The sequence below is a fragment of the Notechis scutatus genome, chromosome 4 (genome assembly GCF_049901735.1).
Source record: "Notechis scutatus isolate UNSWTSFEM ecotype Mainland chromosome 4, rNotScu1.2, whole genome shotgun sequence".
In the NCBI taxonomy this organism is placed as follows: Eukaryota; Metazoa; Chordata; class Lepidosauria; order Squamata; family Elapidae; genus Notechis; species Notechis scutatus.
Window position 1 is genome coordinate 160257924 of NC_142012.1, and position 22471 is coordinate 160280394.

A 22471-nucleotide genomic window follows, 5' to 3' on the forward strand; every position below is an offset into this window, starting at 1 on the left:
AATGGACCCCAGTTCACGGCCCTCACCTTCGAACAATACCTGGTGGACCGGGGCATCCGCCATGCCTTAACTTCGCCGGCTCACCCTGCAGCAAACGGTAGGGCGGAACGGATGGTCCAATTCGTTAAAAAGACACTACAAAAAATGGATCCTGGGGACATCGACACTAGATTGAACAAAATACTCTTACTACAGCACATTACACCCCACAGCGTCACCAACAAGACTCCAGCTGAACTTTTAATGGGGCGGAAGCTTCGCTCCCACCTCGACCGATTACACCCGTCTTATTCGCCAGAGAAACCTTGTGGATCCAGTGGAACGTATCGCCAATTCAAGGTAGGCGACTTGGTCTATGCCAAAAACCTTTCTGGCGAACCGTTGTAGGTCCCAGCGACCGTAGTCTACCTCACTGGCCCTAGATCTTACCGCCTTAAAACGACAGACGGCAAGATATGGAAACGCCACATAGATCAACTTCGATCTCATTTACAACACAATATCCGCGACCCCCCGGACTTCCAAACTCAAGGGGGAGGGAATACCAAGAGGGACGAAGGCCGTATAGACAACGACATAATCGAGGACAGACGGCTGCTAAACCAAATACTCGCGCCACCTGAAGAAGGTCCGGGATTGGGGGCATCCTCTCCGCAGAGGAACACCATAGTGGAGTTGTGAATCAATAAAAGTTACTAGCATAAATGCAAATCAGGGTTTGGAAACCTGCACACCTGATTGGCCCTTATACAACAACTAGGGATTGGTCCATAAGTAGTCCCTGATTGGCCACTATTTTGACACTTCTCATTGGTTATAAGTTTGAACTTGTTGCACATGTCATTGGGTAATAAGGTAGCAGATAACCCTATAAAAGGGTTGCTGTTGCCCATAGCCTCTCTGTTCTGTTCTGTTATTATTATTAAAGAGTTGAAGTCACTGTCAGATGCCTGGTCTCCATTATTCCCCAAACTTAACACTGGCGACGAAGGTGGGATACGGAGACCGAAGAGCTGACTGAGTTACAGAGCAACCAACAGAGCATGTGGTCGAACACACACCATCAACGGCAACATGGCCAGCGGTGCCGCACCACCCGCTCCATTCAACCCAGAAACCGAAGACTGGGAGTCATACATGGATCGGTTCCAGATGTTTCTGGAGACCAACAATTTGAAAGATGCAACAACCGGCAAAAAAAGAGCTATCTTTCTAACTCACTGCGGGCATACCATGTTTAAAATGGCAAAATCACTTGCCAAGCCAGCCGAGGTAAAAGAGATGGACTGGGATGTCCTCGAGCCTTTACTATGGGCTCACTACGCGCCCACCGTGCCAACCTTAGTCAGAAGACACGAATATTACCAGAGGGACCAACGGAAGGGCGAAAGCCTTGCCAATTAACATTGCGGACCTCCGCAACCTTGGAGGCCTCTGCGGATTTGCCGACTTAGAAGAAGCCCTCCGGGACCGCCTGGTTCTGGGCTTAGAAGACGGCACGATCCAGAGCAAAATTATGGCTAAGGGGGACATCAGCCTCACCGATGCCCTTAAAGAAGCCTCGGCAGCGGAGGCGACCAAGAAGTCGGCAGCCCAAATGCGCCGCACCAACGCACCGCTACGTCAACTCGCCAATGATACCTCGCCTCGCTCAGAGAGACACCCGGTATCGACTCACCACGAAGACCTAGAATCCCCATCAGAAAGCGATGAGGAAGAGGTCAACCGACTCCGAATGGAACGAGACCAGTTCACACAACCCTCATCCCGACCGTGTGCAGGATGTGGGGCGAATCACCCACGATCCAGCTGCAAATTCCTCGACGCACTCTGCCGCAATTGCGGGAGACGAGGTCACATTGCAAAGGTTTGCAGAAGCAAACAAAACTCCAAACCCTGACAGGCTGAATGCCAATCTTCAGGATTCTTCGGCACACACCGAGAAAAACTGAACCACCAATGGGGAAACTACTCCTACAGAAACAAGCCGTCCACCACTTCCACCAGGCATGAAGAAACCAGGTGGGAAGAGACCCACCAAACAATCACCATAGGCCACGCTACATCCCTTGATGCCGGGAAAATCCGAGTAAAGGTCGCCATTGAAAACAAACCTTGCGTGATGGAGGTAGACTCGGGATCTTCCCTCTCGATGGTGTCGTGGAAAACGCCCAACAGCTCATTCCAACGATTCGCCGCCAAGACCTTAACCTCAAAGGGTTATACTCAAAGATTATCAGGGCAACCGAATTCCGCCGCCGAGTCCCGCAGATTCCAGATCTCTTTCAAGGACCGTGCACGTCGCTCTACCACTGACTGTCGTGGACCGCAACAGGCCTAGTCTTTTAGGCCTTCAATGGTTCAGGCCGCCGGAATCACTGTAGCCGGAGTCCACCGAGCCGAGAGCAGCGATTGGGAGGAGGCACTCGTGCAAGAATTCCAAGACGTTTTCGCGAACGGACTAGGCAAGTACAAGGGGACCCCGATCTCGTTTAACTTGAACCCTGAGATAGCACCCATCCGCCTTAAGCCGCGTTGGGTGCCATTTGCCTTGAAGCCTAAAATCGACGAACAACTCGATAAGCTAATAGCGCAGGGCGTGCTGGAACCCACCGACCACGCCCGCTGGGAAACCCCTATAGTGACGCCTATCAAGCCTGATGGGTCACTAAGAATTTGCGGAGACTACCGGGCCACCTTAAACCACGCACTACAGCAAAGTGCATATCCAGTGCCGGTAGTGCAACACTTGCTCCATTCCCTGGGTGGCGGGAAAGTTTTCGCTAAACTAGATCTAGCCCAGGCGTATCAGCAATTGCCTGTAGATCCGACCACGGCAGAGGCGCAAACTATCGTAATGCATAGGGCGCATTTAAATGCAACCGGCTCCAGTTCGGGGTAAGCGTTGCCCCCGGAATCTTTCAGAGCTTAATGGAAAGGTTGTTACAAGGGATCAGAGGGTCGTACCATATTTCGATGATGTACTCATCGCCGCCCTAACAAAGACATCCTAGAAAAACGACTCAGAGAGGTTTTACGAAGATTCCAAAACGCAGGCCTCAGAGTTAAAAAAGATAAATGCCAGTTATGTACCGAAAAATAGAATATTTGGGATACCTCCTGGACAGCCAAGGAATCCATCCCACCGAAGACAAATTAAGAGCGATTAAAAAGGCCCCCACTCCAAGGAACAAGGCAGACCTACAGGCGTTCCTTGGACTTATCAATTTCTATAATGTCTTTTTTCCCACAAAGCAACGGTAGCAGAACCATTGCATAGACTATTAGACAAAAAAGCAACGTGGGTTTGGGGACAACGGGAACAATATGCTTTCCAACAAGTAAAGAAATTGCTAACTTCTGATTCTGTACTTATGCAGTACAATGAGACTCTTCCGCTCACTATCATGTGTGACGATCACCTTTTGGGGTTGGGGCAATTCTGGCCCACGTATTACCAAATGGAGCGGAAGCCCCCATCGCTTTTTTTTCGTGAACCTTAGCTAAAGCTGAAAGAAATTATAGTCAGCTGGACAAAGAAGCTTTAGCTATTGTGGCTGCAGTTAAAAGATTTCATGAATATGTTTATGGCCGTGCGTTTACGATAATTACTGATCATAAACCGCTACTGGGGATCATTGCGGGTAATAAACCAACCCCGTATATATTGTCCCCCAGAATGACCCGTTGGTCTGAATTCTTGGCGGCCTACAACTACACCTTGCAACATCGCCCGGGGAAATCAATTCTCCACACTGATGCATTGAGCAGAACACCGCTCCCAGACTCTGTTGTAGATCCAGCCCCAACCATCTCAACACTACAGATCGAAGCTCTACATGCACCACTCTTGACGGCTAGAGACATTGCCTTTGAAACGAAACGTGACCCAGTTCTGCAACACATCCTACGCTGGGTTGAACGGGGGTGGCCGATGGACCAAATAGCACCGGAATGGGCGCCTTTCAAAACCCGCCAAACCGAACTGTTTTCCCAAAAAGGCTGTATCTTGTGGGGCGATCGAGTCGTAATCCCTGGCAAATTGCAACAAACTGTTTTGGCGGTATTGCATGAAGGACATCCGGGTATCGTGCGGATGAAAGCACTCGCACGCAGCTACGCTTGGTGGCCGGGAATTGACAAAAGAATCGAGGCCTGGGTCGCCACTTGTCAACGTTGCCAGGACGTCAGCATCGCCCCGCCTAAAGCAAGCCCAACCGAATGGGAAACTCCGAGGGGACCTTGGTCCCGTATTCATATTGACTTTGCGGGGCCTACCAAAGGACACACTTTCCTTATTACTGTCGACGCCTATTCAAACTGGCTCGAGATCCATCGAATGAACACAACTACAACGGACTCAGTTATCAATAAATTAAACAGACTATTTGCCACACACGGGTTTCCGGACGTGTTGGTCTCGGACAACGGCCCACAGTTTACTGCATTACCCTTTGAACAATATCTTGCTGATCGGGGCATCCGCCATGCGCTAACCTCGCCCACGCACCCTGCGGCGAATGGACGTGCAGAACGCATGGTACAATTTGTAAAAAAGACCCTTCACAAAATGGAATTTGGCAACATCGACGAGAAAATCAATCGAATTCTCTTGTTGCAGCACATCACGCCCCACAGCGTGACCAACAAAACGCCCGCTGAACTTCTCATGGGGCGGAAACTACGATCGCACCTTGACTGGCTCCACCCCGCATTCGCACCGGAAAAGCCCTTCGGCTCCAGCAGCAAATGCCGGGAATTTAAGGTAGGCGATTTAACCTTTGCCAAAAACTTTTCCGGCGACCCGTTATGGATACCCGCAACTGTTACCCACCTTACCGGGCCTAGATCTTACCGCCTGCTAACGGACGATGGGAGGGTGTGGAAACGCCACATAGACCAACTACGATCGAGATTACCACCCAGCACCCATGACTCCCCGGGTTCACCAACTCAAGGGGGAGGAAATATCGAGGAAATTGACTTTGATATGACAAATAGCAGGCCAACGGAAACCCTACGGCCCAGCGAAACACCGGAACTTGAAACGGGGAGGGAGTTGAATTTTTCAGGGAACTTTAATACGGGGGAAACCGAACTGCAAAACCCCGAAGAAACACGGAGTAGCAGAGACAACCACAGTGGAAGCAGCACGGAATCACCCTGCAGCGAAACTGAATTTAATAAAGATCATCCAAACGCTCCACCGAACCGGACCTTAGACCAAAACCGTGGAGCCACGAAATCATCCAGACAGACCAAACGGCCTGTCTATCTTGAGGATTTTATTACAGCTTCCCTCAAACGGAACCCAAGGGGGAGGGGTGTTGTGAATCAATAAAAGTTACTAGCATAAATGCAAATCAGGGTTTGGAAACCTGCACACCTGATTGGCCCTTATACAACAACTAGGGATTGGTCCATAAGTAGTCCCTGATTGGCCACTATTTTGACACTTCTCATTGGTTATAAGTTTGAACTTGTTGCACATGTCATTGGGTAATAAGGTAGCAGATAACCCTATAAAAGGGTTGCTGTTGCCCATAGCCTCTCTGTTCTGTTCTGTTATTATTATTAAAGAGTTGAAGTCACTGTCAGATGCCTGGTCTCCATTATTCCCCAAACTTAACAGTGGAAACATGTCCGCCCGATCCAGGAGTGGACTTAAGGGACCCTGATAGTATCGAAAACAGCACCGCGGAATCAACCCCGTGCGAAGACGAGCCTTGCGTTCCACCGGAACCGAACTTTAAACAAAAAACGGTGGAACAGCGAAAATCAAATAGGCAGGTAAAACGACCTGCATACCTGCGTGATTACGTCACCACGGCCGTCAAACGGAACCCGGGGGGAGGGGTGTTGTGAACTAAAGAAATGTATTTAATAAAGATTCATTTGCATAGCAGGATCGTAATCCTGCACTTCCGATTGGGCCATATAATGGCAAGTTATGATTGGTTCATTCCGAGCAATCTGATTGGCTATTGGCGGGCCGCGCCAAGATTCAAACGCTATAACGCTATCCATTGGTTATCCGGATAGCAGCTTACTCTATAAAAAGAGTGACTGCTAGCCGGGGGTTTTTTGTCTCTGTTATGCTTGTGAATAAAGAGCTGAAGTTCACGGTTTACAGTCTGGTCTCCGTTCATTAAACCCATGCCTCAAACTTAACAGTAGGCGTGGCTTGGTGGTCATGTGACTGGGTAGACATGGCTTGGTGGTCATGTTATTGGCTGGGTGTGGCCAACTCAATATCACTCACATCGAGGCATGCATCTCCTCGCCTGGCCTCTCTTGGCTGTGGGGAAGCTGCAACAGTCGTAAGTGTGAAAAATGGTCATGTCACTTTTTTCAGTGCCATTGTAACTTTGAATGGTCACTTCACACAAGCAAAGTACCAGGAAAAGGAGGGGAAAAAAACTCCAGAGAAGTTCCTGAGACAGGAAGTCTAGTCCTGCCAAGAATGTAATAAGGGTTAACGGAGAGGCAGTTTCTGTAAGCAACACCAGAATGTTTCCTTCCTGCCTTCCTTACAGAATTAGGCCAGTAATTTCTTCTAACAACCGGTTCTCTGAACTGCTTAGAATGTTAACAACCGGTTCTAGCAAAAAGGTGCGAACTGGTAGAATCCCACCCCTGATCCATGAGAAAATAAGGGCTGCTTCTAGTCAAACTGGAGACCAGTGAGAAGTCTTCCTTCAACATGAGCTCAAAGTAGCCTTCTATATTTCTATCCATTTGCAATCTAAATGAAAGACAACATGAACATCCATAAGAGGGCATTTCAAAAGGAAAGTAGCTCAGTGAAGACACCAGCCGAGTTCATTCAAAGCCCTTTAGCACTTGCATTTATTATACAGGTTATCCTCAATTTACAACTAGTCACTCAGCAACTGTTCAAAGTTATGACAGACCCTGCAAAAGGTGTTTATGCTGGGGGAGCTTAGGCTAGCTTTATTCAAGAAAAGAAAACCAAGAGTTTTGCTAGCATTATTTTTTGCTCAGAAAAAGACAGGCACTTGTGGTGTTGTGTTACATGGCCCAGCAGTGGAACAGCCTGTCTTACCTCTCTTCTCTGACTGCCTGAGCTCTGGAGATCTTTGAAAGGTAAGTGAATAATGGGTGATAAGAGGTGTGGAGGAGGCGCAAAAGGCTGAGGGGACCTCAGGGAGTGGGAAGTGGAGGATGGGGTATCTCAGGGGTGGAAGGACGTCTTTGGAAAACCGAGATAGGTAGGCTTGTGTCTGCAACAGCCTTCCACCCCCAGGCATCTCCCACATTCTTGCTACACTTAATGACATGCACATTTGCTTAACAAATATATTGAGAGACCAAGGATGGGGAATCATTAAGCGAAGCAATTCATTTAACAGTTATCCCAACTCTCAGCTGTAATGGACAGGCTCCAATATAGCATAGCATTTAAACTTATATAGACTTACAGCCCTCTCTAAGTGGTTTACAGAGCCAGCATATTGCCCCCAACAATCTGGCTCCTCATTTGACCGACCTCGGAACGATGGAAGGCTGAGTCAACCTTCAGTGTGGTGAGATTCAAATTGCCAAATTGTAGTCAGCCGGCAGTCAGCAGAAGTAGCCTGCAGTACTGCGTTCTAACCATTTGGAAATTACTTGTATGATTCACAATGTGGCATGGAGAATACAAAGTTATATGGGTTTGAGAAATTATATCTGTTATATATAACTATATATGTTTCTTGGGTGACTAATTCCTATGCAAAGGGTTCCAACCCTATCATTTGTATGCTTCCTATCCATCTCTACAAGATGGAAATACAGATAATATCTTCTTGCTTGCCCTAAACATAATTTTAGATTTAACCTCATTACTAATTTTTCCATTTCTTTTCAAGCAGATTTATTATAGCTATATTAGTAATAAAAGGGGATGCAGTGGCTTGGTGGATAAGACGCTGAGCTTGTCGATCAGAAGGTCTGCAGTTCAGCAGTTCGAACTACTAGTGCCACATAACGGAGTGAGCTCCCATTACTTGTCCCAGCTTCTGCCAACCTAGCAGTTCGAACACACGTAAAAAAAATACAAGTAGAAAAATAGGGAGCACTTTGGTGGGAAGGTAACAGCGTTCCGTGCACCTTCAGCGTTTAGTCATGCTGACCACATGACCACAGAGACGTCTTCGGACAGCGCTGGCTCTTCGGCTTTGTAACGGAGATGAGCACCGCCCACTAGAGCTGGAAACAACTAGCACATATATGAGAGGGGAACCTTTTACCTTTTTATTAGTAATAAAGTTACTTTTCCTTTAGAATGGCTGGGTTCATACAATATGTTAAATGCTAAACCTAAATTAACAAAAATCCAATCTTGTACTCACGTAAGAAGTTATTCCACAGTGCTTTATTGTGACACATGCTGTGAAAAAGTCATGGACCAGTTACAGTAGGCCCTGTTCTCTGCAGTGGATGTGAACCTTCGTCAACCCAGCTAAGAGTTCTGGGAATCAAAGTCCAACTGGTCTAGGGAACGCCTTAAATAATCATAAAGTAATCTTATTATAGTATGAAACAATTTGAAATATCACTGTTTATTTTGAGGAGGAAGTCAGCTGAAGTTTATAAACACAAAGCATTTGTTTAATGACATGGAAAGTCCTCCTTTGCAAACAGCTCCCTTCTTCCTCCTTTCCTGTTGAAGGCCTTGGATACGTATTGCAATGTCTCCTGGGCACTGAGCTGATTCTTGAAAACTCAAGGGGATTTACTTCCCAAGAGTTACACGATGGGTAAACAAACCAAAGAGATGGAGAAGTAGCTACAGCATCAAGTATATGTATCCCTATTAAGAAGGAAATTAAAGGGACCATTTTGGAAATGTTTGCAGAATCAGAGAAAGCAAGTCAAGCTCTGCAGGTTCTGACAGAGCTATGTATACTTTGATATCAATAGCTGATATTTATTCTTCTAGTGCATGTTGGCCCTCGCCTTTAAACTTCAACCTGTGAGGCAATGATTAGAAATGTATATCTTGGCAGGGGAATTTTCACCTCTGGTCACATCCTTGTAGAATAGCCTTTTTCTAGATTGTGTAATCCAGTTGTGATCATTAATGGAGCCCCATCCTGCATTGGTACAGGGGATCAGATAAAGTAGATTATGCTGAGGAATAAAATGGGGGAGGAACCAATTGAGCCCCATCCTGCCCTGTGGATAAGTGGGGAGGGAACCAATTTTGCTCTCACCCCTTAAAAGCAGACATTCATATTGATTTTATAGATAAATGAGCTCACTTAATCAAATATTGAATGTGAATCAAACAACCAATCCATGACTACCTTTTGCACACTTCCAGATCACCAACTGAAAGCCCATTCTTTAGAGAAGCATTTTATTTCTCTATGATCTTTCATTTCGGAGTGGTTCGTTTCAGGATGAGGTTCTGAGGAAATTACACCTTTTTTTAGAAATATACCGGGACCCTAAAATTTTGGAATGAATTCACCTGATTCTCATGTGCCATTGTGAGAATAATGGGAGGATGGACAATAGCAGAGCTGAGAAGAAGTCTTTATGCAGTTGAGTCCAGAGAACTAGAACTTCAAGCAGCAGGAACCATGGGGACTGAAATCTGGAAGGTTATATAAAGGAGACTGGCCAAGTCCAGTTGTTTCAATGAACAAGAATGTTTGTTGCTCAGGATTGAACTTGATGCTTTCTAAGGTTGGCAGTAAACTTGCAGATGTTTCATAACTCAATTAGGTTACCTAGTTGGGTAATGAAATGTCTGCAAGAAAACAAGCAAGATTAGAGAGCACCAAGGATCCCTCATTTCAACCCTGAGCTACAAATATTCTCAATTCTCTACACTCAACTATTGGCAAGGTCACAGGACGCCCGCTTTGCTTCATATACTAAAATTATTACTGTGCAGTCTGAATAGTTTGGCAATAAGAGAAAAAGAATATTGGATGGCTGGGATGCAGGATAATTTTAGTTCTCTTACTTCTGTTTCCAGTGTTTTCAGTTTTATTGTGTGTGTTTTCCCCTCCTCATAGAAAGAAGAGGTTATAAGTACCCATCATCCACAATACCTTCTTTTTCTATTTGTGCATTGTGGTTGCATTAAATCAGAGTAGGGAATGACTGTGAGAATAATGGGAAGACGGACCATAGCAATGTGACCTAAGTCACATTATGACTTGCTTAATTATGGCTCAATGTGTTGAATTTAGAGACCATATTTCATATTTTAGTGTGCTAAGAAAGCTGACTCTCCATGTCTATCCGTCTGTCTCTCTTTTTCTCTCTTCCAATTCCATAATTATAGAAATATAACAGAATGTGTTGGGTCCGGCGCAGGAAGGAAAGCTCGGAGTCAGTGACAAGTTCAGCTCTTTATTGTGCTCCAGTTACATGCTTGGCTGTAAGGAAAAAACCTGCGCCTTTTTATTCTCAAGCCGCGGCGGCCGCGACCAATGACATCGTTTCGACTCTCCCGCTCTTGGCTTGTCCAATCGCGGGAGATTCTTAACGGGCCAATCGGTGAGGCTCGCTCGGCCAATCCGGTCACCGCGCGCTTTAGCCAATCACGGCGCGGGGTTTACAAGAATGCTAATTAACTGTACAGAACACCATGTATGAATAACAATTTGGCTTTCACTGCTATGTTGAACTTAATCCAAAGAGCACATGAAAAAGGAGCTTTATTGCCAAGATTTATTTATTTTCATATCTAAAAGATTTTCTAATACGCTCACACACATCAATCCTGTCTATGCCCACATTTCCAGATTCTTATTGGTAATGAAAGAGCTCTAGAATGACTTTCCTTCCTTTCCTCTCCTGCTCATCCAGAGGGTTTTGCTCTGTTTCCTGTGAATTTAGGTTTCAGTTTTGTACATCATTCTTTGTTTAGGAGGTTTCAGGTTGTGGCCGTGAAGGCAGTTCAAGGCCCTGGACTTGTACTTGAATGTCTCCTGGGCATTCAACTGAAAACCGGCTGGGGAAGGGAAAAATGGCTGGCTTGGCTAGCTTGGCCAAAAGAGAATGGGCTTTCTCTTCTGGAGAAGCAAATGTGGGACTAGAGGTTGGACTGGGATCCTGCACTTCTGGTACGGCTTGCTTGCTCCAAGGGTAGATCACCTGCCCCACTGTTTCCTTCTGCTTTGGAGGCTCCTGGGGCTCAGATGTGGATTGCGGAGTATGTTCATCTGTAACTGGCGGCTAATAAGACAAAAGATACAGAAAAGTGGGTTAGGGCAGGGGTCCCCAACCCCTGTGGCAGGCCAGAAACCGGCCTGTGCAAACAAGCAAAGCTCCATCCACAGGATGCAGGCAGCACGCAAAACTATACCACCTCCAGTCCGCGGAAAAACCTCTCTTCAGCCTGCATCCCTGATGCCCAAAAGGTTGAGGACCACTGGCTTAGGGGGTTGACCACATGGGGATTATACATTGTGCTTACTTGTTTTGTGAAAGGCAGCTGTGTTCACATCGTCCCACTGTACTATCTTACAGGAAGATTTTAATTACTGTCAGCCTTACCAGGTAAATCCAACCAGGTGAGCTAATTCTACTTTATTTCCTTATTTCTAAGGCTACATCAACAGAATTAAAAGAATACCAAGTTCTTTCCCACATACCATGACAGGTACCTATGAACTTGTTTGTGTACTTATTCAATTGTGGAGTATGGGGGAATGTTGTTCAATTGTTTCTATTTCATTTAATAACAAAGATCATTATTAAAAGTAATTTACAATACCCTTCTGCAGCAGATCTTACTCTATCTGCTTAATTTAGCCAGTCAATGAGTTTTAAATAGTAAATTGTTCTGCAAGCCAGGAATGAATGTTTCCTGCAGATGATAGGTGACTGAGGAACTTACCGGACGTGGGAAGAAATGGCATTCTACAGTGACATATTTCTTTTTCTCTCTCACACTGTTTGCCACAGAGCCTTTGCATAGACCTCTTTCCTAGAGCAAAAGAGAAAATGTTCATCAACAAAAACAAAACAAAACAAAATTAACCTGTTCAGGTATTTCTACAATACTGTGGGACAGCAATGTAAAATGTTCTTTGGGTATCCTATATCAAAAGGCCTTTTCCTAAGGAATACGACAGAGAAGGGAAGCCGGTAAGGCAGAGGTTAGAAGAAGGGGGGGTAGAAAGGTTTGTTGGGAGAAGAAAGAAAGGGAAAAGGTGGAGAAAAGCTACAATGTTTTGAAATTAAATGGAAAAAAGAAATTTTTTATGGATAATGGATAAAGTATAATTTAAAAAAAAAAAAGATTTTGCAAGGTACATAAGATGAGATGGTAGTATTGTAATGGTTTAAGAGTTGATAAGAGATTAAAATGTTAAAATGTTTAAAAATGATTGGCTTTAAAATTTAATAATAGGGGAGGTTTAGAATACTGTTTTAATTAAAGAGTTTAATAAGATTATGGTATTGATGTTATTATAAAATTTTTATTATAGTATCTTTTTTAATATTTGGATTTATTGTCTAATTATGTACTTAATTATTTTGGATGTATTAGTTAGATAGAATGTACCAAGCAAAATCGGATTGGGTATTGGATATTATTTTAAAGATTAATTTGACTAACTTAGGGGGAGATAGAAAGGCATCATACTCTGATTAATGATTTCAGGAGAAACTTATTTTCTTCTTTTTTATAAGGAATGAGACAAAGGAGGATAAAAATGGACAAAAGATACAAATATAATGATTCAAACTAAGATGATTAATTAAGATAGAATTAAGAAGGGTGAAATATGTGGAGAAGTTAATATAGAAGGCTTAGAATGGTAAATAAAATAAGTAATGATATGTAAGATGAGCATGAATATAATTGAAGTCCATGAAGAGAGAGACACCTGGGTCCAAGTTACTTTCCAAAAAGATTTTTTTATGTTTTGTGTGTTGTGTGTATATGTTTTTTTGGGGGAGAATTAGTAAAAACTTGTAGAAATATAGAATGAGAATACTGGTAACTAAGTCAGAAAGAAATAGATGAAATAATAATAATGATATTGAATAAGAGTAAAGAGAAGTAAAGAGAAATTGAATAAGAGGTTTTGGTATGTTATATGGAAATGGTTTAAAACAGAATCATAATTTATCTGACTTGTTAAATTTACAATGAAAAAAGGTTTAAACATGTAATGAATAATGATAATTTGTGTGTTTTAAAAATTAATAAAACTTGTTTAAAAAAAAAAAAAAAGGCCTTTTCCTTAGTCTCTATGGTTGGCATGTCATTTCTTTTCCTCAAAATGGCCACTTAAAGTGGGTGAAGCCCCTATGGCAAAGCAGAATCTGGAGCTATGCTTATTAGAAGCTTAAAATCTTTCCTTTTCTCATTCATTTTGCTTGTACAATCTGGGCTAGACACCTCACATAGAATTTTTCAAGGTGATGCAATTGTTAAAGCAGTATAAAACTGAAGAGTATTTTGAAAAAAAGAAATAGATTGTATTACTTTTCTTATGAAAAGATATTAATCCTTCCTTTTCCTGTGCCATGATGTGATTCATCAGTTTTCTTTATTTTTATGTCTTTTATTTATCCAGATTCGGCACTGCAACAACTCCAGACTGACTCTGGTTGGCTCATAATATAAGAAAACAAGATGAAGAAAATAAAATATATAATAAAGATGAACTAGATAGGAAATACAGCCAATATATAGAGAAAGAAATACATACAGAAACACAAACAGTGACTGCCTAGAAAGCTTCCCAGATCGGAAGGGGCACAACCATCACCCCAGATGAATCTGTTCAGAAGACCTTTTAGTCATGGTTGCCAGTAGTTGTGATTCCAAGAGGGTTCCTAGATTTCATGAGGTTCTTCAGTAGTGAAGAACAGTCCCGTCCAAGAGTTAAGAATGGAAAATCTCCAGTGCTTGGTTGCCCAACAACCACAACCAGTCAGTTTTGGTAGGATTTAGCTGGAGTCAGTTTTTTTTCCATCCTGGCTCGCATTACCTCAGGCACCTCAGCAACTTTGCTTGGCTGGCCTGGGATTGAAAGTTACATTTGGGTGTATATTTATGTATGTACCGGTACTTCTTTATTAAATTTAGAAACCACCCATCTGCTTCACAAATGGACTCTGGGAAGCATGCTGTTGAAACTGGACCACAAAATGACTGAAAACCTCATCCAGCAATTCCATGTAGATGTTGAACAAGAGTGTTTCTATATGCATGTGTAAAACTGGAAACAGAGTGTTCTAGGGAAGACCAGAATATTCTGTTTTCCTTTCAGATCTCAGTGATCCAACCATTTTATGGATATTTTCTAGAAGCATATCTTCTAGAATAGGAAATGCATTTTGGTGTTCCAGATCAGAATGTTATTATTTTGATGATTATATTCCTATAGGTGTTTACTTTTTGATCATTGGAGACATCTCCTGTAAACGTTTGGAAACTTATTTATTTATTTTATTTATTTATTTGATTTGTCAATTGCTTACAAAATAATAGGTATAAGTATATACATAGTTATGAATACATGAAATGGGTACATATAAGAAAAATAAAAGACACAATAGGACAGGGACGGTAGGCACGTTGGTGCGCTTATGCATACCCCCTACAGACCTCTTAGGAAAGTGGTGAGGTCAATAGTAGACAGTCTAAGGTTAAAGTTTTTGGGGTTTGGGGAAGAAACTACAGAGTCAGGTAGAGTATTCCAAACATTGACCACTCTGTTGCTGAAGTCGTATTTCCTGCAATCAAGTTTGGTGTGGTTAACCTTGAGTTTGTATCTATTGTGTGCTCTTGTGTTGTTATGGTTGAAGCTGAAGTATTCATTGACAGGTAGGACATTGCAATGTATGATTTTATATACCATACTTAGATCAGATCGAAGACAGCGTAATTCAAGGTTTTCTAGGTCTAGAATTTCAAGTCTGGTGGCATAAGGTATTCTACAACGAGGAGAGGAGTGGAGAACTCTTCTTGTGAAATATTTCTGGACTTTCTCAACTGTGCTAATATCAGATACGTAATGTGGGTTCCAGACTGATGAGCTGTATTCGAGTATTGGTCTAGCAAATGTTTTGTATGCTCTAGTTAGTAGTGTGATATTACCAGAGAAAAAGCTACGTAGGATTAGGTTAACAACTCTTAATGCCTTTTTGGCTATGTAGTTACAGTGGGCTCTAGCACTTAGATCATTAGAGATGAGTACTCCAAGGTCCTTTACAGAGCTTGGATCATCAACAAGATCTTGACTATTCAGCTTGTATTTTATTTTCTGATTTTTTTTGCCAATATGTAAGACAGAGCATTTATTTGTTGAGATTTGAAGTTGCCATTTGTTTGACCATTCTGATACATAGTCAAGATCTTTTTGAAGGGTAGCAGTATTGTCTGTGGTATTGAACAGCTTTACATCATCAGCGAAAACTGAATTAATCTTATGGTCAATAGGTTGGGTTGGGAAATTTAAAACAAAATGATACAAACTAAGTGGAATAGCATTCCTCTTGAGTTGTTAAAGATTGCACAGACAATGAATAAAAAGAACATGATATGAGCAGTTGAAAAGTTGGTTCTTGAGAAAGAAGGCATTGAGCCATAATGGCAAGATAGGTTTTATGCAAGATGCGTGAATACTTACTGCAGTTTCAACTGGGAGGAGGGGGCACTGAGTGATGTCAGACACAGGTGGACTTTTGCGACAGGAAGTCTCGTGGATGGTGTATTCCACAAAGTAGGAAGGACCAACGACCCACTGTAAAAAGTCATAGACAAGGAGTTGGAGTGGGCCACATTGTCTATAGGAAGTTCCCCCTCCTAATCTTAGGTGTCCTCCCAATCTTTATTAACCTGAGGCCCTCCAGTAGAGTCTCCATAATTCTCAGCACTAGGCCCTGGAGAACTGGTAGGACATTGTCAAAGGTTCCTATAAATAACAATATTTATATTCAGTAATCAACAGAATCTCACATTGTCCGAAGGTGATATTCCATCCATGAGAGAAATTAGATACTCCTTGGAAGGCCTCGGATAGATAAAAACTAAAATCAACTTTACATCAGATTCCTGCAGACCTTGGGAATCTGGCTCTGCACTTTCTTTGGTGATAATGCAGGTTAGTCACCCTCTTCTGGGATTATTTCCATTTATTATTTTTAATTTCTGAGGTTAGCCTATATCCTGTAACAGTCTTCATATGAATCAAAGACACAGCATCAACTTTCTTGCTGAAAAATGCTCCATTTCAACTTTACCTGTAACCTGGCTTTGGTGACTTTCTCAAGGTGAAAATAATGATTATGTTCATTTTCAGCATTGAATTTGGCCAGTGTCTCCCATGCTGTCTGCTGAAAATTGGCTTCAGAAGGATCTCCAGGCGTGGGACAGTCAGGGCAAATATGCACAATAGCTGAACTGGAAACTTTAGAAAAGCGTTATTTTTTTTAAAAAAAAATTTAAACTTTTTATTCTAGAAAAAAAACATTTATTTGACATACATTTAAAACAGACATAGATAGATAGATAGATAGATAGATAGATAGATAGATAGATAGATAGATAGATAGATAGATATAGATAGATAGATAGATAGATAGATAGATAGATAGATAGATAGATAGATAGATAGATAGATGATGATAGATAGATAGATAGATAGATAGATAGATAGATAGATAGATAGATAGATAGATATAGATATAGATATAGATATAGATACACACACACACACATACACACACACACACATATGCATTTTACAGCGTATATTAAGCAATGGTTAATTTTTTTTCTTTATCTTTATCATTGACGTGATCTGCCTTGTTACAATAACTCCTTCGTTCTTTTAATATTTTAATTTCTCTATATAGTTTATAATTAAATGCACGTCTTCTGTCATTTCCATAACTTATCCAAATATCAAATATTACCTTTTCTTTAACCAATCATACCAAATGTTCCATATTTCATAATAGTCACTATCTTGTTTATTTTTTAACAATTTGGTTAGGCTATCCATCTCAGCACATTCATGTATTTTTTAAATTCCCATATCCTCTGAAGGAATGAAAGACAGTTTCCAGTTTTGTGCGTAGGTTATTCTGGCCGCAGTTATGATGTGCAAAATTAAATATTGATATTTTTTCTCCCTGTTTAAATCTATCATACTTAGCAAAAAGGTTTCGGGTTCAAGTTTTAAATTTTGTTTTGTTTAAAATCCAATTTCTAATATTTTTTCAAAACTTCTGAGCACATGGGCAAGTCCACCACATGTGAAAATATGTTCCTTGTGCGTAGTTACATTTCTAACAGTTGGGTGTTACCCACTTATCTAATTCAATACTATGACCCACGTTTTTAGCCCAAATTATCATAGATTCTGTGACTATTTCTTCTTTTAATTTGTAATCCAAAAGATATTTATATGTTTTACTAATTGTTTTCTTTTCCTCTTCTAATCATATTTTATCTAATTCTTGTGGGATCATATTAAAGCCAAATTGTTCTCTATCTTTTTTATAGTGGGTTTGTATTTGTGCAAAGGGCCACCATGCTATCTCCTTTCCTTGAATTTGTATTTGGTTCCTATTTTTAAGCTCTCCAGTATCATATAGTAAATCTTTATACCTGACAATATTTTCATCATCCAATAGATTTGGATATGTGACTGCTTCCAATGTAGATAGCCACAATGGAACCTTTGGCTAGTGTTTTTTTTAATCTTTCCCCAGATATTGAACGACACATTTCTTTGGAAATATGAATGTTGATTAGATTTTCCATCCCACATGAAGGCGTGCCAGCCAAGTTGGAGATCAAAACCTTCTAATACTAATAACTTTCTATTTTCTAATTTAACCCAATCCTTAAGCCAGTTTACTATAGCAGCATCATAATATAATTCAAAATCTGGAAGGCCAAATCCTCCTTTTTTCTTGGCATCCTGTAATAATTTATATTTCACTCTGGGTTTTTTCCTCTGCCATATAAATTTAGATATACATTTGTTTAATTCTACAAAAATATTCTTTTCCAACTTGACTGGCGCTGTCTGAAACAGGAACAACAGTTTTGGCAAAATATTCATGTTTACTATCGAAATACGTCCCAATAGCGATAACTGCAATTTGGTCCAATTATCTAAATCTTTAACTATTTGCGTTATTAACTTATCATAGTTATATTTTTTAATCCACGAACATCTAGCAGTCAACCAGATCCCTAAATATTTTACTTTATTTACCACCTGCATGCCAAATTTATTTGCTAGTTCTTCCTTCTGCTGCTTTGTACAGTTTTTTGTTAACACTTTTGTTTTTTCTTTGTTAATTTTTAACCCTGCCACCTTTCCATATTCTTCTATTTCTCTTAGTGGTATAGGGCTTGTTTCTAAGGGTTCTTCTAATATAAATGCCATGTCATCAGCGAATGCCTGGAGTTTATATTCCTCTTTTTTAATTTTTAGTCCTCTAATCTCTTGATTTTGCCTAATTTTTGCTAAGAGAGTCTCTTCTGCCAATATATACAGTAGAGGAGCTAGGGGGCAGCCTTGTCTTACTCCTTTATTTATCTTTATGGTATCTGTATTTTCTCCATTTATTAATATTTTTGCGGTTTGCATGTTATAAATTGTCTCAATAAATCCTATAAAACTTTCACCAGATTTCATGCCTATCAGTTGTTTAATAAGGAAGTTCCAATTCAGGTTGTCAAAAGCCTTCTGGGCGTCTAAAACATCAGTGCCATTGTCTTGGTTGAGTATACTTCATAATATTCTAATATATCCATAATGGTTCTTGTATTTGTTTTTATTTGCCTATGGGGGAGGAAGCCCTTCTGATCAGTGTGGATAATTCTACTTAATACTCTCTTTAATCTTTCTGCCAATATTGTAGCCATTATTTTGTCATCTACATTTAAAAGTGATATTGGTCTATAGTTTTGAATTTTTTGTTCTTTATAAATAAGCGTAATATATGCTTCCAACCATGATTTAGGCATGTTAGCATTCTCCAGGGCTTCATTGTACAAGTCCAACAATATCTCCTCTATTCTTTCCTGGAATTCCTTATAGAATTCCGAAGGAATTCCATCTGGGCCAGGGGTCTTATTTGCTTTTTGTGTTCCAATTGCCTTCCTAATTTCTTCTATAGATATTTTATTATTCAAATTTTGTTTCTCTTCATCATCAACAAAATAGAAAAGCGTTATTTAATAAGATGAGGCAAGACATTTGAATTTGAACTTGTACATTTAAATGAACTGAAATACAGAAAGCTTGGATCAGCTTGAAAATTAAGCCTCCTTCTACCAATCAGCATCAGACTTGAATCCCCCCAAACAAACTCAATTTGGATGACTGAAGTTTCTGCTGCGCAAAAATCTAACTGGAGAACATGATTGTTGACTCTGGGCTATGGATGTGTCTCATTGGAGAATATGAATTATGATACACCCAAGGGGTGGGAGGGGAAACTAGGGTCAAGGTTGACAATAAATGATGTGTCTCAGAGTCAGCTACACCCAGGCAATGCCAGACATGTTAACTCCCAATAAATCCTTTGAAGTTTTGGAAGTTTGGCTTGAGACTCATGATTTAATTGGGGTAACTGCCAAAATCCTGACATTTGGCCAGTGTCTCTGATGCTGTCTCCTGAAAAGTGGCTTCAGAAGGATCTCCAGGCACTGGGCAATCGGGGCTAAGATCCACAATAGCTGAACTAGAAACTTTAGAAAAGCAAAGAAGTGTTTTATTTAATAAAGTGAGACAAGACATTTGAATTTGAGCTTGCGCATTTAAATGGTCCGAAATACGGAAAGCTTGGATCAGCTTGAAATTTAAGCTCCTCTATCAAATCTGTATCTGATCAGGATCATAGTTATTTAGCAATTGGGAGGCATCTGTGCTTGGATAGACACTTCTTGCAAACCTACATGGGAAATACATACCTGGTTGTAAAATACACTCATAATTGCGCAAGTGCCAATCGTCTGAATGCCTGTTGAAGTTAATTATTACTTTGCACTGGCCATACACCTGGAACAAGAGATGATAGTTTGTTAGTGCTGCCTATTTTTTTTTTACATGTTATGCGATCAAACATGGTAGGTTTCCCCCACACATATACCTTAGACTCAAGTTTATTTTCCTTCCAAAACAAGGAAAATCAAACTTTCCATGCTGTGGGACAGTGGAATTGTTCTGCTAAGAGAAATTAGATCTTTCTGTCCCAGAATAGGTTTACCAGATGGTTTGAGAGCCCTGTGTCACGAAGGCTTTCTGCTTAGTTCCTTTAGTGAGCGGAGGTTGGATCCATTTGTCTCCCACCCTTCCAATGCAGGGATTCGTGTGTACAATGCCATTGATTTGAAATGGCAATTCAGTACAGAGAATTATTGTGAACATAGACATGTCAAGGAGTCAGTGACAAAATGAGAGAAATGGTGAAGGCTATTCTGAAGAGACTGGCTTGTTTATCAGTTCAAACCCCAGATTTGATTTCCTTCCAAACCCCATTGGTCGTTCTTTAAATGAGTAGATTGCTTACTTACTGTCTCATAAAAACTTCTAATCTTGCATTCTTTCCACGATTTCCTGCTCAGGACGTGGCATTCGGTTTCTAACACATCCAAAACGAGGTAGAAAAGAGTATTTCCATCCTGTTATGGACAAGCAAAGGAAAACACTTGAAAGGGCAAAGCAGGATGTCCATCGTCTTAAGCAGGTTAACCAACTCTCACTTGATCTCAAGAAACCATCCGCCCTCTCAGATAAATCCAGCAGCTTCCACTGTATCCAACTACATTGATTTCAACTATATGCCCCACATCTCGCTTTCCAATAAGCCTCGTTGTGATGGTCTTTTGATGCAAGGCTATTTTTAAAACCTGCTTAATAACATTGTGCACATGCCAACAAGTTTTGCAGCTCTGGTGTGATGCTGCCGGGCTGCCACTTACTCTTTGATGAAAGGGAAGAGAACGTGTAGACCTCAGGATGAATCTCCTGATATTTAATGGATAGAGCCCTTCACGGTGTCTGTGGAATTGGTTACTCTGGGGAACCTAGGACAGGTTCAGTTAATCACTTCTGACTTTTTTCTGTTTATTCCCCCTTGTTTAAATTTCCCTCTCTGAATTTAGAACACCAATTCCCCATTTCTCTGAGAATCTTTAAATGATATATCGATCACAGACCCTGTTCATTTGGAGAGTTGGAGACAGAAAAAGACTGAAGCATGTTGGAACTTTTTATAACAAATTCAAAAGGCACCAGTGTCCTCAGAATCATGGTTTGCTTTAAAAGGTTTGCCATAGGTAGCAAAATATTTATTTTAATCCTAGCAAAGAGTGATTTATCCATTATCATGAAACTGGATCTCAATGGATTAACTCAGAAGGTCTTGGACAGATATTACCCAGTCCCATTTAACCAAAACCAAGAGTGGGAATGACCAGAGGCATCAAGATCTGCCACCAAACACACTTACTTCATTCAGTGAAGCATTAGGTTTATGAAATCTAGGCTAGCAGAATCTGGGTGCCCTGTAGATTCAAGAGTAGCACGATAGCTGCCTGTATCTCTTGGATGCTATCAAGTGATTTTATAGCTTCTATTTTCCTGTCCTGATACATCAGTGCCACCACGATTCAACATCAGAATGGTTGGCGCTGAGTGGAAGAAAAAGAAAGTCAGTAGAAGGAAGAGATCTTACCTCAGGTATTTCTTCGGCATTAAAAATACGTTGGACTCTAAAAACGTAGCCTTCGCTCCGATGTGCATTGAGTTCATTAATGGCCGCTTCCGCAGCATCCTTTACGTTTGAAGAGTTGCACGGTGTGTAAAGAAACTGATGAGGTGAAGAGGTAGCCAACGCATCAAGTATCTGTATCCCTATTAAGAATGAAATTAAAAGGATCATTTTGGAAATGTTTTCAGAATCAGAGAAGACAACAACTCAAGCTATGTTAAGAGAGAAAGGATCTGACAGACGTTTGTCGATCTATATATAGTTTGAAATTAACCGCTGATATTTATTCTTCTAGTGCATGGCAGTCCTCACCTTTAAACTTCAACTTATGAGGCAATGATTAGAAGTGTATATCTTGGCAGGGGAATTTTCACCTATGGTCATGTCCTTGTAGAATAGCATTTTTCTAGTCTTGTGTAATTCGGTCGTGATCATTAATAGAGTCCCATCCTGCATTGGCACAGAGGATCAGATAAAGTAGATTTTGCTGAAGAATAAAATGGGAAGTGAAACCAATTTTGCTCCAACCCTATTGAAAAGATTGGAGCATATACACAGTGCATATACAGAGTGTGTCTGGCTCAACTTTTGATTCTCTGCTGAGCTGGGAGCTGAGCCTACTGCAGAGATAAAAACTTCTAGGCAAACTACCAACCTTAGCCTAGTAAAGTAATTACTTGAGAAATGCAAAATGCATTTATCTGATTGCTGTAATTTAGAATGTGTTTTTTCCGGCAACTTA

The 22471-nt window shown here is 41.1% G+C and overlaps 1 protein-coding gene across 1 annotated transcript; it reads right to left on the minus strand.

The window, feature by feature from the left end:
• Positions 1–10681: 10681 nt before the first annotated feature.
• Positions 10682–22024, minus strand: LOC113429551 (fetuin-B-like). Its single transcript, XM_087965424.1, has 7 exons — positions 21694–22024; positions 20531–20638; positions 19928–20015; positions 16234–16400; positions 15621–15734; positions 11867–11956; positions 10682–11202 (listed from the first exon to the last, which is right to left on the minus strand). Exons 1-7 carry the CDS (start codon positions 21898–21900, stop codon positions 10891–10893), a joined length of 1086 nt encoding a protein of 361 aa, XP_087821550.1. The 5' UTR covers positions 21901–22024; the 3' UTR covers positions 10682–10890.
• Between the last annotated feature and the right edge of the window lie 447 nt (positions 22025–22471).

What these genes read in the sequence shown, in the direction of transcription:
- LOC113429551 (XM_087965424.1), bottom strand. Translation starts at nt 21,900, where the DNA reads ATGATCCTTTTAATTTCATTCTTAATAGGGATACAGATACTTGATGCG. An exon ending in TTAGAAGTTTTTATGAGACA is followed by an intron (nt 20,016 to 20,530) that starts GTAAGTAAGCAA and finishes CTCTTGTTCCAG; the next exon opens with GTGTATGGCCAGTGCAAAGT. An exon ending in TCCTCCCAGTTGAAACTGCA is followed by an intron (nt 11,957 to 15,620) that starts GTAAGTATTCAC and finishes CTTTTGCTCTAG; the next exon opens with GAAAGAGGTCTATGCAAAGG.